This window comes from Propithecus coquereli, unplaced genomic scaffold (genome assembly GCF_000956105.1).
Source record: "Propithecus coquereli isolate 6110/MARCELLA unplaced genomic scaffold, Pcoq_1.0 Scaffold362, whole genome shotgun sequence".
Taxonomy (NCBI): domain Eukaryota; kingdom Metazoa; phylum Chordata; class Mammalia; order Primates; family Indriidae; genus Propithecus; species Propithecus coquereli.
The window spans coordinates 704,845-718,518 of NW_012149308.1; the positions used below are offsets into that span (position 1 = coordinate 704,845).

Consider the following 13,674-nt stretch of genomic DNA (forward strand, 5'->3'; position numbering starts at 1 on the left):
CCTCTGAGGGAGAATGGCAGTCAGTCAAAGAGTCAAATTTTATCGTGCTCTATTGTGTTGTGTTAGGTTATGTTTCTTTACATATTTGCTTAATTTGTAAATAAAAATTAGTTTTAATAATGATTCACCTTTTAAAATATTGCCTAATTACTAATAAGATAAATAATATTGGAAAAAACATTTTAGTTGTAAAGAATCTAATATGTGCAACATGAAACAAAGGGTTAGTACCTTAGTGAATAAAGAACACTTGCAAATAAATAAGTATAGATGCAGAAATAGAAAAAGAAATATAAGTAACTGATAAACATAAAAATATTCAACTTCACTAGTACTCAAAGATGTGAATTAAAACAGCTATGAAATATCATTTTTAAATATCTAATTTATAAGTACTAAAAAGAATGAGAATACCTGTTGTTGATGAGGGTTGCAGGAAATTGGTAGACTCATATAATTGTTGACAGTATAATTTGAGACAACCTTTTTAGGGGGTAATTTGGCAACACATAAATAAGAGTCCTTAAAAGTTTACATACCTACCAGTTCCATCTTTAGGAGTTTATTCTATGAAAGAGATCATGGATGTATGCAAAGATTTTGGGTGTTCATCACAGTACTAATTAAAATAGTGAAAAGTGGCTGCCATCTAAATGTCCAACAGTAAGAGGCTGGTTAAGTAAATCATGGTATAGCCATACCATAAACTTCTACACAGTCATTAAAAAAACATGTTGTAAAGTTATTCGCTGCTGCATTGTTCATAATAATAAAAGGGGAAATAACCTGAATGTTTATTCTTAAGGGAATGGTTAAAAACAAACTAAGGTACATCCATAGAGTTGAGGCTCTTTATTGATATGGAATGATCTCTTAAGATCTTATGTGAGAAGAAAGCTAAGTGCAGACAATTCTGTGTCTGGTACTGTATGGGTAAAATAAAAAGAGCAGATAGTGATATGTACAGAACACCTATGGAGGGATGTACAAGAAACTGGTAGCCTGGACTCCCCTCCACAGAGGGGAAATGGGTACCTGGGGAACAAGAGAAAGATGAAGAATATATAGTCATATATTCTTTCATATTAATATATACTTACTAAACTATATTTAAAATGTTTATGTTATAAAAATGTTTTGATTAGTAAGTGAAAAATGTAGGATACAAAACTTGTATGTATAATATGAGCCAGATTTTATAAATGAAAATATGTAGATATGATATTCAAAAAAGGGCTGGGAGGATATATACCAAGGGGACAACAACGGTGAGATTATAGGTGATTTAGATAGTTGTTTTGATTTTTTTTTTCCTGAACTGTGTTTGCTAGATATTTGGCAATGACCATGTATTTCTTCTTTAAAGAAAAAAAATAAGGCTTTTATTAGAATTTAAGTATGACTTTGTAAGGTTCTTTCCAATCCTGAACTTTATTTCCTAAGAATTTACTGAAGTTGGACCCAGCTGACAGATACTTGACGGAGCAGTGTTTGAATCACCCTACATTTCAAACCCAGAGACTTCTGGATCGTTCCCCTTCAAGGTCAGCAAAAAGAAAACCTTACCATGTGGAAAGCAGCACGTTGTCTAATAGGTAAATATTCCCTTTTAAGGAAATGCAGATGCAGTGTTGGTCTTACAAGTAGGTGGAGGAGGTGGCTGCTTAAATGATACAATTAGAGAAAAGAAGGAAAGCCCTCTTTATTCAAAAATATCTTCCTTATGCTTATTGCATGATTCAGAACTACAATTAAGTAGTTGTGTGGGTCTTAAAGACTTTCTCTTCACTAAGTATATTATGGAAACCTGTGCAGTCCCTGGGAAAGGTAGCATTGGATTAGCATGTAAGAGGGTTTACAGCTTCAAGAGCTAGAAGAGTCTGTGCAAATGTGACCCTGGGGTGATGCCTAGAGGGAGAAAGATAGGGGAGGGCAAGGGGCTTCCTGGAGGGAGAAGAGGATACCAAACACAGGTGGGTGGGAAGGTACCCAGGGTAGTCTTTGCAACTGAACCAAGTAGGTCTGGCTGTACAGAAGGGTCTTGTGTTTTTGTTGCTCTTGTCTTTTTAATCGTTGAGCTGAGAAATTAATTTTTCATAAAACATGGAAATAGCAAAGATATAATTAAAATTGGTGCTTTTTAAATATGATTTTTCAGCATAATCTTTAAAAAACTTGTTTTCTGAAGAACACATACACAAACACAGGATTGGACCATACAATCAGGTTGTCTTTCAGACCTGATATTCCTGGATTCTCTTGGCTGTGTGTATAGGAGGACAGCATCCTAGTCACAATCTCCCTGTCTTCATCTCCTGAGGAGATCTTGTCATCTGTTAGGTTGTGTGAGATAGGAAAGAATTTCTCTTATCTGCTATTAGAAGAGAAATAGAAAGCAATAATTCTTAATATGAAGCTTTTTGAATATGAATTTTCTACCCTCCCCCACCCCCAAATGTTCTTTCCATATAGAACAATTTTTAACAGATTAGAATTTTGAAAGCTAAAGACCTGGTACTTTTGGGTCTGGGAGAGCATCCATAAATTGGTGATAACCATTTATCCTGTGTTTGCTCTCCTTAACCGTGATAATATGATTGTGTTTTAGAGCTGCTTACTGTTCTTTAAAATGACTGGTTCCGGTTATTGTTTCCCCTCATATCTTATAGACCATTTTCAGCTGGCTTCGTTGTTTCTTTCCATGGGGTTCTAGTATACTAAGTCAAGGAATCGTACTCATCATTTGGTTGCTCCTTTGCATTTAGGAGATTCAGATTATTCCTGTGTCATCTTTGGGGTCACTTCCAGTTCAGGTGCTTTTGTCTCCCTCCTACCTTAATTGTCACTTAGCTCCTCTAGTTTACATTTACAAAGAAAAATTATCCCAGTGACATAAAGTTCAGTAGACTGATAAGTTTTTGATTTGTGCTGTTAAGTGGCACAACCTGTGCCATGAAAGGGAGCCTGTGTATTTATCCTCTAGTGACTCACTTAAGACAGTTCTAGGAGTTAACCAGTGGGGACCTGAGGCTCCCCTTGGGAAACTTCCCTACGGATCTATTAAGGAGAATGTGTGTGGTTGATGGTGTTTTCAGGGAGTACAGAGGAGATAAGATTTGTATGGGTCTTTGAGGAGTCCTCCCAAGTCCTCTTTTGAAGTAGATGTGAATAGAAATTATAAGTAAATAAAAATCTCTGGAATAATTCATTTTCAGGTCTTGACATTGTATTGAATTTATTACAGAAAAAGCCCTGAATGGTTTCTCTAGGAATGATTTTACCTCATTTTACATACATCTGAGGGCTTTCTCGACACACTTGTCTATGGTCCATACTTATTCCATGGAAGCCCTTCTTGTTAGGAACAGTAATTCTAGCTTGGATCTCAACACAAACTGTGGCTCCTTCAGACTTCCCAACACCATATCACATTTGTTGCCACGTACACACTCCCCTGCCTTGTCCCTGGAGACACACACGCTGGCACATACCCTGTCTTCCAGATTCTTTTCTCTGTGGGAGAGGCAGTAGACTCTTGCATTACTTAGCTCCTGCCTGTCTCCTTCAGGCTCTCCTGAGGCTCTGCTCACCTCGGACATGTTGTGACAGTGCTTCAGCTGCCCCCCACTGCCACTCTCACTAGTCCTGTTTCACCAGCCTTCCCCCTCAAAAAGGAGCTTTGTGTCTTTGACGTTTGCTTTTACAACTTTTTTTAACTAAGTACATTATCTATCCAGCAACCATTTAAGAAGGGGGTTTATACATAAAACTTTTTTAAGTGGTTGGCAGTTTAACCACAGATTCCTTGCAGTTGTGTGTCAGAGATCTATGGAATTTTCAAAGCTGTTTTTTATTGTTGTGCTTTGGCAGAGCTCCAGTTTGAAGATAATACGACACCCTTTCTACGTAGGAATTATGCGCAAATCTCAATGGCTTCCAATTAATCCTGAGACAGAAATGCTAAGAATAGCAGTTTAGACTCTTTGTACATTTATGGAAAACCTAAAGCTTTGACAAATGTTTCTACCTTAAATTTATAGCCTCCCTTTTCATGTTAGAAATTGTCTCTCTTACGTTGCTCTGAATATGTTCTTCCAAAGATCACATGTAGGTTTGTGCTCAACATCAATAGCAGTGTTTCTAAGAGCTCCAAAAGTTCTAGCAACTGTCTTTGCTGTTTTCTGTCCCTTTCTGGTTGTGAGCTTAGGACGTTTCCCAGCACCTGCATGTATTATCTCCCTGCCATTACTATCTCTAAGCCTAAAGAGGAAAAGGGAGCAAATGGGGGTCCCGAGAGTCCAGGGAGAGCTGGAGCTGGGCAGGAGGAGTCACCCCATGGAAGCTCTCATCTGCAGGGAAACAGCTACAATCTAAGTCAGGGTGCCAATGCCAGGAAGGAGCAGGGAAGACATCCCCAGCCTCTTTCTCCTCTTGTCCTGTGATGCCTTCCACTGCTAAGCCCAACCGGAAATTAGCCGGCTAGGGAGCCTGGGTGAGGCAGTCTGCAGAACTGGGCTCCTGAGGCCCAGGTCTGGGCAGAGAGGGATGGAGACTGGACTGGGGGTTGGGCAAATGGAGGATGACCAACACACTTAGATATATTTGTGGATGAGACTGTCATTGTTTGGGTTTGAAAAGTTGCTGAGATATTTTATTTATCAAGATATAAGTTGACAAACTCTAATGGTTTAAAACTTGATGCCTTTAGGATACAGAGACTTTTACTGATATGAGGATAGACTCCATTGACATCATTTAACAGAAAGTGGAACTTAACTTTTCTTTCTAATTTCTTTCCAGGTCTGGGATATGCTATTTAGTTAGCTCATATGTGTCCTTAATTTAATGCTGCAATTCTGATGACCTAACTGGAAGAGATTAGTGAGTGCATTTAGGAAATGAGGCCTTCCACAATGTTATAGGCTTGCTTAATGTCAGATATTTTTTGACACTCTCAGGTAGTTCTGGTAGAGATTACCATCTGAAAGATAGGCTAGAAAAAGGGCCCTTACCTTATTTGATGCCAGAGCATTCGGATTCTCACAGGGAAAATGGGAAGGCATAGTTTCACCATTAGCATTCTACATGGGGAAAAAAAGTGAACTTTATTCCAATTAGTATGTGATCGAGAAAACTCTCCCAAATCAAACCATCTTTAGCAATAGCAAGATTTGCAGCAAAATTTTCTGAATGCATAGTAAAAAGAGAATTGTATAAATCATTATTCATTTTTAAGCATTCTAACCTATCCCAAACTACAATTAGTCCTTTCTAGAGTTACAGTAGAACAAACTGACCATGCTATGTTGTCAATTTCAGCTTTCAAATAGAGGACAAGGCTTTCCTTTGGATTTATATTTTGTATTTTAAATCAAGTAGGAAATGAAGTTTTAATTCCTAAAGAAGGCCTCAGTTGGTTTGGAATAATGAAATGTGAAATGAAGAAGAGAATAGTGTGTTTTAGAGAGAAATTAACTCTTTCAGATCCCTGTGACCCAGTATAAGTACAAGGTTTTTGTTTAGTGTACATGGAGGTATCTGTACAGTTCGTGGCACATTACTGTTTAGTGTACAAGGAGATATCTGAAGAGCCCCAAGTAATTGCTACTTGTCCAAAACATAAACATTGATCATCATGTTTTCTAACAAACCTCACCGGACAGTTTATATTTGTTTTTCTTTTATTGAGTAAATTGCTAGAGTTCTCATTTTTTGACTATACAGGGTAAAGACAAAAAAGACATTGGTGTCTGTGTGTGTGCTATGAGTATATATCTCTGAAGCAGGCTATGAGTTTCACAAATAAAAATGAAGTTCAAGGAACACAGTAACCTTCAGGTCTAAATATTGTCTTCTGACATTCAAGCAGACAAAAGAGTTATAAAGAATTTGTCTATAGCTCAGCTCTCTTCTTCTTAGCAGGCATTCTATAACAAACACTCATATGAGTACCAACATAATGGAAGCATGTTTTCGCAGATCGTCAGTTAGAAACTGTGTTGACAGCAAGTTAGTGGAGCATTTAAGGGTGCCAGAATAACTTGATCAAGGCCAGTGCTTAGCTTCAGAGTGACTTTGTCTTATTGATAGGTTACTTGTTATTGGTAGGCACATTCTTGGGAGAATGTTTTTAGTCTTTAAGGTATGGTATTTTGAGTATGTGTTCTGTTCTTATTAACATGATACTTTTCATGTGTCTGCTATTGAGGGAAACTGATACACACTCCTTTTCTTTTAATGTAGAAACCAAGCCAGCAAAAGTGCTGCTTTGCAATCTCACCACAGATCTAACAGCAAGGACATCCAGAATCTGAGTGTGGGCCTGCCCCGGGCTGATGAAGGTCTCCCTGCCAATGAAAGCTTCCTAAATGGAAACCTTGCTGGAGCTACTCTTAGCCCAATGCATACCAAAACCTACCAGGCAAGCACTCAGCCTGGGCCTACCAGCAAAGATCTCACTAACAACAACATACCACACCTTCTCAGCCCAAAAGAAGCCAAGTCAAAAACAGAGTTTGATTTTAATATTGACCCAAAGCCTTCAGAAGGCCCAGGCACGAAGTACCTCAAGTCAAGCAGCAGATCTCAGCAGAACCGACACTCATTTATGGAAAGCTCTCAGAGCAAAGCCGGGACACTACAGCCCAGTGAAAAGCAGAGTAGGCATAGCTATATCGACACCATTCCCCAGTCTTCTAGGAGTCCCTCCTACAGGACCAAGGCCAAAAGCCATGGAGCACTGAGTGACTCCAAGTCTGTGAGCAACCTTTCCGAAGCCAGGGCCCAAATCGCAGAGTCCAATACCAGTAGGTACTTCCCATCCAGCTGCTTGGACTTGAACTCTCCCACCAGCCCAACCCCTACCAGGCACAGCGACACGAGAACTTTGCTCAGCCCTTCAGGGAGAAATAACAGGAATGAGGGTACTCTGGACTCACGCCGAACCACAACCAGGCATTCTAAAACGATGGAGGAGTTGAAGCTGCCTGAGCACATGGACAGCAGCCATTCTCATTCGCTATCTGCACCTCATGAATCCTTTTCTTATGGGCTAGGCTACACCAGCCCCTTCTCCTCTCAGCAGCGTCCTCATAGGCATTCCATGTATGTGACCCGGGACAAAGTGAGAGCCAAAGGCTTGGATGGAAGCTTGAGCACAGGGCAAGGGATGGCGGCCAGAGCCAACAGCTTGCAACTCTTATCACCCCAGGTACAGTTTAGCACCTTGTCCGGTTCTGGTGGCTCATTAGGGGAAGGTGGTACAAGGGATGTGAATAAGATCAGTCTGCAGTTTTCCCTACTGCGGGAGGTTGTGCTTTTCCTGATAGGATGAATTTAGGGAAGCAATACTTGAACTAATCTCTGATTTAAAAAAATTATTTAGAACAACTATTGAGTAATCAGAGTTTGGTTTTGGTAATGTTTCCTTTCTTAAATGTTCCTGTCTAGCATATTTTGTTGAGAGAATCCCATTTTGATTTATTACAGAATTCATCAGTTATATGGGCTAGTTTTTAGTTTTCTCAAAGTTCAGTGTGAATTCATGGGCATTTTCTCTAATCTCTCCAAACCACATTTGCTAAAATCAAAACTTTTTGCTAATACCTTACTCAATATCTTAACTGAATTTAAGAGTTCTTAATTTATCCAGAACTATAGATAAATTTAACTTCAGGCCAGGATAAATGTTAATTTTCAGTCTTTTGGATTATTTTTAAATCTCAAGGCAGTATTTTTAGCATGATGCTTCCATCTCGTTGATCGTCAGGGTCTAGAACCAATACTAACCTGCTTAAAAGATGTAGCATTCTTACAACAATACATTTTTAATATAATGATTTCATGTATAAAGCCCTGTACCCAGTGCTTGGCACAAAGTAAGTGTCTAGCAAATTTTAGTTATCGCTGCTGCTTCTGTGATGGTAGGGGCTATTATTTAGACACTGAGCACCTTATCTATGCTGCGTGTTCTCAGGTACTCAGAAGAGTCTGAGAAGGTTCTTGCCCTTAAGAAACTTATCTTCTGTCAGGGAGGGTTAAATTATACATGATAACAATGAAATAATTAAGTCCTAGATTAATATGGCACTGGCTATAAATAGGAGTTGAGAATAGGGAGAGATCATTGTGAGCAGGAGCAGGTAGAAATGGCTTTAGGGGCAGCTGAAGTCTTGCTCTGTCTGGGCTAAGATGTATAGACAAGCTTTGAATGGCTGAAGAGTTAAGATGTGTTCAGGCCTGTCCTGAGCTGGGTACCATAGAGACTCTAGTTAGAAAGATGAAAACAATAGGGTCCCTGTCCTCTTGAGTTTGTGGGCTGGTGGGGGACACTTGCCAACCAATAGGGTTGTTCTGATACCGTGAGGTCGCATTCCAGATGCTATGCTAGAAGCATACCTGTGTGCCAAAGAGGGGAGAGGAATGGGACAGTCCAGGTGGGGGGTTGTGGGAGGCTCACAGAGGAGAGACTGAGCAGAGACTTCGAAGAGGGTTGTGGGAAATGTGACCACGACATCAGGAAAGAGGCTTGAAGAGAGGGAAGAAAAGAGCATTGGAAAAAGAAGGAAGGTAGTAGAGACAGACATTAAATGGCATGGTGTGTTTTGTGGATTGCAACTTGTTCCACGTTGCTGGAGTGAAAAATGCAAGACTTGGAGTGGCTTTTGCCGTAATCCAAGACTGAGGTGAGGAGAGTATGTTTGGGATTAAGTCAGTGCCAGTGAGAAAACAGTGGATCTTAAAGCCTTCTTAGAAGTAGAAACAACAGAACTTGTGAATTGAAGGACTGAATATAGGAAAAGGGAAGACTTCAAGGTTTCTTTTCTAGGAGCTCCTTTTTGGAATAGAAGAAAGGGTTTTTGAAGTCACCTAATTCAACCTTTCATGTCACAGGTGGGCATGCTCAGGCTCAGGTTGGGTTAGTCACCCCAAGTTGACCCAACTAGTTCAGGGCGGGGCTGGGATTATGAGATAATCTCCAGGTCCCAGGGCTAGCCTCTTTCCACTGTATCTTGCTGACATGTTGAGTTTGAAGTGACCTTGGGCCTCTAAGCAGAGGGATGCTCTAAGAGGCTGAAGAGACAGTCTAGCATCCAGGGGAAAGGAGAGGGTGGGAGGTGCACATTTGCAAAGGCCATAAGCAGAGTCGTAGGGATGGGCAGAGGAGCCCCTGAGGAGTCACTGTAGAAAGAAGAGAACCTCCAGAGCCTAGAGCCTGGCAGCTGCCCTTAGGTGGAAGATGGAGATCAAAACCAGGTAAAGTGTGCTAGCATTACACATAGTGTACAACAGAGAAGTGAGAAAAACAACAAGCTGTTTAACTTAGAAAAAGGATGAATGATGGCTCTCTGAGAATTCCCGAAAAAGGATTTTTATGAACACAGTGGTCATAAACAAATTACAAACAATTATTGTGGGCTAAACACAGATCAGACTGTTACTGAATTTGAAGTCCAGTTCAGGAAGTTACAGTGCCGAGCTGCCAGAAAGTACAAGTTTAAAGGCACAAAGGTGGCAGAAGGCTTGAAAAGTAACTAAAGCTGTGAGTGAATCTTGGAAATCACTCTCATGCAAAGTATTGTGGCCACCTTCAAAAGCCACGGGGATTCTTACTGAGTTTAGATTAGATATTAATAGTTTATTTTCTTAAAATACTTTTCTAGAGGTCTTTGTAAGTGATACAGGTGGTTAAAGTCAAATGAGATCTTGTCATCAGATAGAAAGAAGAAATGCTACATTGGATGAATTCCTGCCCAGACTCTTTCCTCAGAGTACATTTGGGGAATGAGGGGGTGAAAGAGAGAATCATACTTTAAATTTTAAATAAAATTTTTTTTATATATCACATAGACTTGGAGTAATACTCTTTCTGTGCATAATATACAGATATGCAATGCAGCTAACTCCTAATTGATTTGGTAATTTTGTTCCTTAGTCTTTTTTTCTGAGGGTAGAAAATGCTACATTTTTCCCCCTCAGCGAACACCATTGTGGACCGAGTGCTGTTCTTAGCTTGTGACTCACTTCCTTAGAGATAGGTAGTAGTGGTAGCATCTCTGGAGATGAGCACCATCTTGATTATGCCTAAGAAAATACATAAACTGAACTGCTATTATCCTAAAATATTAAGATGAGAATTTAGGCACATAAACTATAGTAGTTAGGGAATTTGAAGACAAAAATTATTAAGAGGACTTATTCTATTCCTTGATATATTCAAAAATCATTTGTTTTCATCTGAACCTGCCATGTAAGTCCTTCATGAAAAATAATTTTGGATCCATACAGTTCTTTTTGGAGAACTCAGCCTAAAATCTGCTAGAGAAATTTTGGATTAACTAATAGAATCCCTAATCAGAGTGCTGCTCAGAACAATGACAATGACTGTCTAGGTATTAGAGAGGTAATTTTTTTTGTTTTTAATAATTAATTAAACTATTTTCAGACTACTTTATTCCCTGCTTGCCTTAACTTTAATGAGAATTTCACTTTCCATCTGTGTGAAATTTGACTTATTTTACATTCATCAGATGATTCACTCTTTTATGGGATAATTTGTATTTTAGCCAACTAACATTTTTTATTTTAGCTGGTTGCAGTCCTAGTTATACCAAATAAAGACCATGATTTTCATCCCTAGGAATGGGATGCTCTTATAAATTCTTGTAAATTTGATTTCCAGCCTGGAGAACAACTCCCTCCAGAGATGACCGTGGCGAGATCATCTGTCAAAGAGTCCTCCAGAGAAGGCACCTCTTCTTTCCACTCTCGTCAGAAGTCTGAGGTCTGAATTCTTCAGAGTTGCTACGTCTTACAATAAGATGTGTCTGTAAAGATTGTTCATTCAACATCATTATAGCCTAGCTTTTAAAATGTGTTCATACCCAATCTCCCACAAATAAGTTGAACTGGTTTATAAAGTAAGTAGTTTTTCTCATGACATAATCCTGAGTTTTCTTTTCAAAAGATCATTAAGTAAATTATAGACTGATTAGGCACTGTTCTAATTTCATAGGTGACATTGTCATCAATCTGTGTTTTAACTTTTCTAAACTTGTTTCCTGCCTCAGGGTGGAGTGTATCATGACCCACACTCTGATGATGGCACAGCCCCCAAAGAAAATAGACATCTGTACAATGATCCTGTTCCGAGGAGAGTCGGTAGCTTTTACAGAGGTAAGCCAGCCTCTGGCATTCACCAGGGTCCCCTCTCTCCTCCCTTCCTCACTACACCTCCAGCCAGGGCCCTCCACTACATTCTCACTGCTTTGACTGACTTCAGGCATTCTCACCTACGCTGTTACCTTCCAGCAGTTCTCTCTGCCTCTGGTCCTACTGTCTAAGCTCAGGCCCTCCTGGCTTCTGACTGGGCTCAGTAGCCTCTTAACTGGTCTCCCTATCTCCAACGTACTCATCAAAACAGTCACTGGAATGATCATTCTGAAGCTGTGTTCTGACCATACCATTCATTCATTTGATCAACCCATAAAATATTTATCCACGTTACCTGCGTGCTTGGCACTGTTCTAGCTTAGAACATGTCCGTGAACAAGACAGCCAAAGATCTCCATCCTTATGGAACTCACATTCTTGGGAAGAGAGACCAACAGTAAACGTAATAATTATATAGAGCAGTAAAAGGTACTAAGTGCTATGGGTGGGGGGAATAGAGCAAGGTAGTCGATTACCCCCACTAATCCCCTCTCTCTCACTTGTTAAGAGGCCTTTGGTGGCTTCCTGTTGGCATCAGGACAAAATCTGAATTCCCAAGGATGGTATTCCAGACTTTCTATTGTCTGGCCCTTGCCATGGTGCTCAGCCTGTGGAACTTGCACCCCTCTCCTTTCTGGGACAGCTTGTTTCTGTTCCTTTCTTTAAAGTCCTCTCCAGTGTAATGTCTTCTCTGCCCACCCCTGATGAAGTGAAGCATTTCCTTCTCTGTTCTGCCTATGGTACCTTGTCTATGCCTCTAATAGAACACTGACTGCCTTGCACTGATTCTTTGTTTGCATTTCTCTCTCACAAGGTTGTGAGGCCCTCAAAGATACTAAGTTCTCTTCATCTTTTCTTCTTTTTGTTCTCATTGACTAGCATACTGCTTGGCACAGTTTCATAAATATTTGTTGATTGAATTAAAGAAAAATTTCAAGTGTACTTGGCCCAGCCTTGAAAATGTACTTTGATATCTAACAGACAGCTAAAGCAGCTGCTTTGGGGGTTGTATAGATTTAGGAGACATTGGCAGAGAAAGGCAACCCCTTTGGGTAACTATGCAGTAACAGACCAAAACCCTTGGGAATCACAGCACCCTGGTGGGGAAGTGGACAGCAAGCCCAAGGGGCAGGGGCAAAGCCCTAGGATCGGGAGGCTCAGCCTTGCAAAGCCTAGAAGACTCACCACAGCATTTTGTGACCTCCCACACCCATGTTGCCTGACATCCCACTCTTTCTGTTGTTTTAGGAGGACAACTGGAAAGGGGCAGGAATTGAGGATGACTGTTGGGTGGGGGGCATGGAGAACAGCTTGGTCATTTTAATTAGAAACTCGAGCTAAATAAATGCATAGAAGTGTTATTCAGGACTAAACATATATTGAATGATTAGGCTACTCTGCTCCCTTCCAGCCCTACCTTTGGAACAAGCATAATGCATTGAAAATGCCTTTTAATGGATTTTTTTTTTCTGATACCATGATTACTTTAGAATCTTATGGGATTAAACTTTTAATTCAGATTAAAATTAATTAAAACAAAATATTATAATGGACATGGGTAAAAGCCTTTTCTTCTACTAATGTAATTTTATTTCCAAAATGTACCATTATGTGTCATTTCTATAGGTGTCTAGAGAATATACTTTAAAATGCTCATGGGATTTAAATTAATTAGTCTTTGACCTCTGGAAATAGTTTTATTTTGATTGCAAATGAATTAAATTGGCTAATGTTGGAGAAACACCTCATTTTTCTATCTCACAATCCAATTCAGGGTTTGGCAAGTAGAACATTTTCATTTTAAAAAGTTCAGAAATAGAAAATATTTAAATAGATGGAACATCTGGAGATATATGTCATTTCAATGATACTACTAAGTCCTAGAGGAAGATTTAGTGATATCATTTAAATGACAGATGTTTCCAGAATGCTTTTGTTTTCATTCCTACTGGATAAGGGTCAAGTGAAATGGTGTCATTTATCTTGATATACAGTCTGTATATTCCTTTTGTGATGAAATTTGCAGTATATTTGGGTTGTAACCAGGCTTAGAAATCGACATAAAAAGTTAGTAACCAACCCCCCAAAAACAGAAAAGTATTTACTCTCATACTGTTTTTTTGAGACAGGATCTCACTCTGTTGCCTGAGCTAGAGTGTAGTGGTGTAATCATAGCTCACTGCAACCTCAAATTCCTGGGCTCAAGTGATCCTCCTGCCTCAGCCTCCCAAGTAGCTGGGACTATAGGCTTGTACCACCACCTGGCTAATTTTTATTTTTTATAGACGTAGGGTCTTGCTATTGCCTAGGCTGCTCTCAAATTCCTAGACTCAAGCAATCCTCCTGCCTCAGCCTCCTAAAGTGCTGGGATTACAGACATGAGCCACAGTGCCTGGCTACAAACGTTATATTTTCTCTTTCTGTTCATTCTTGAAATAAGAATTTAGAGACAAATAATATTTT

General features: G+C 39.7%; 1 protein-coding gene across 1 annotated transcript in view; it reads left to right on the top strand.

The window, feature by feature from the left end:
* The window catches only part of CDKL5 (cyclin-dependent kinase-like 5), a 64,862-nt gene that overhangs the window by 34,085 nt on the left and 17,103 nt on the right, over positions 1-13,674 (top strand). The window contains exons 9-12 of the mRNA XM_012651675.1: positions 1,444-1,595; positions 6,244-7,210; positions 10,682-10,783; positions 11,070-11,175. Coding sequence (XP_012507129.1) covers positions 1,444-1,595; positions 6,244-7,210; positions 10,682-10,783; positions 11,070-11,175 — 1,327 coding nt within the window. The remainder of the gene's footprint in view (positions 1-1,443; positions 1,596-6,243; positions 7,211-10,681; positions 10,784-11,069; positions 11,176-13,674) is intronic.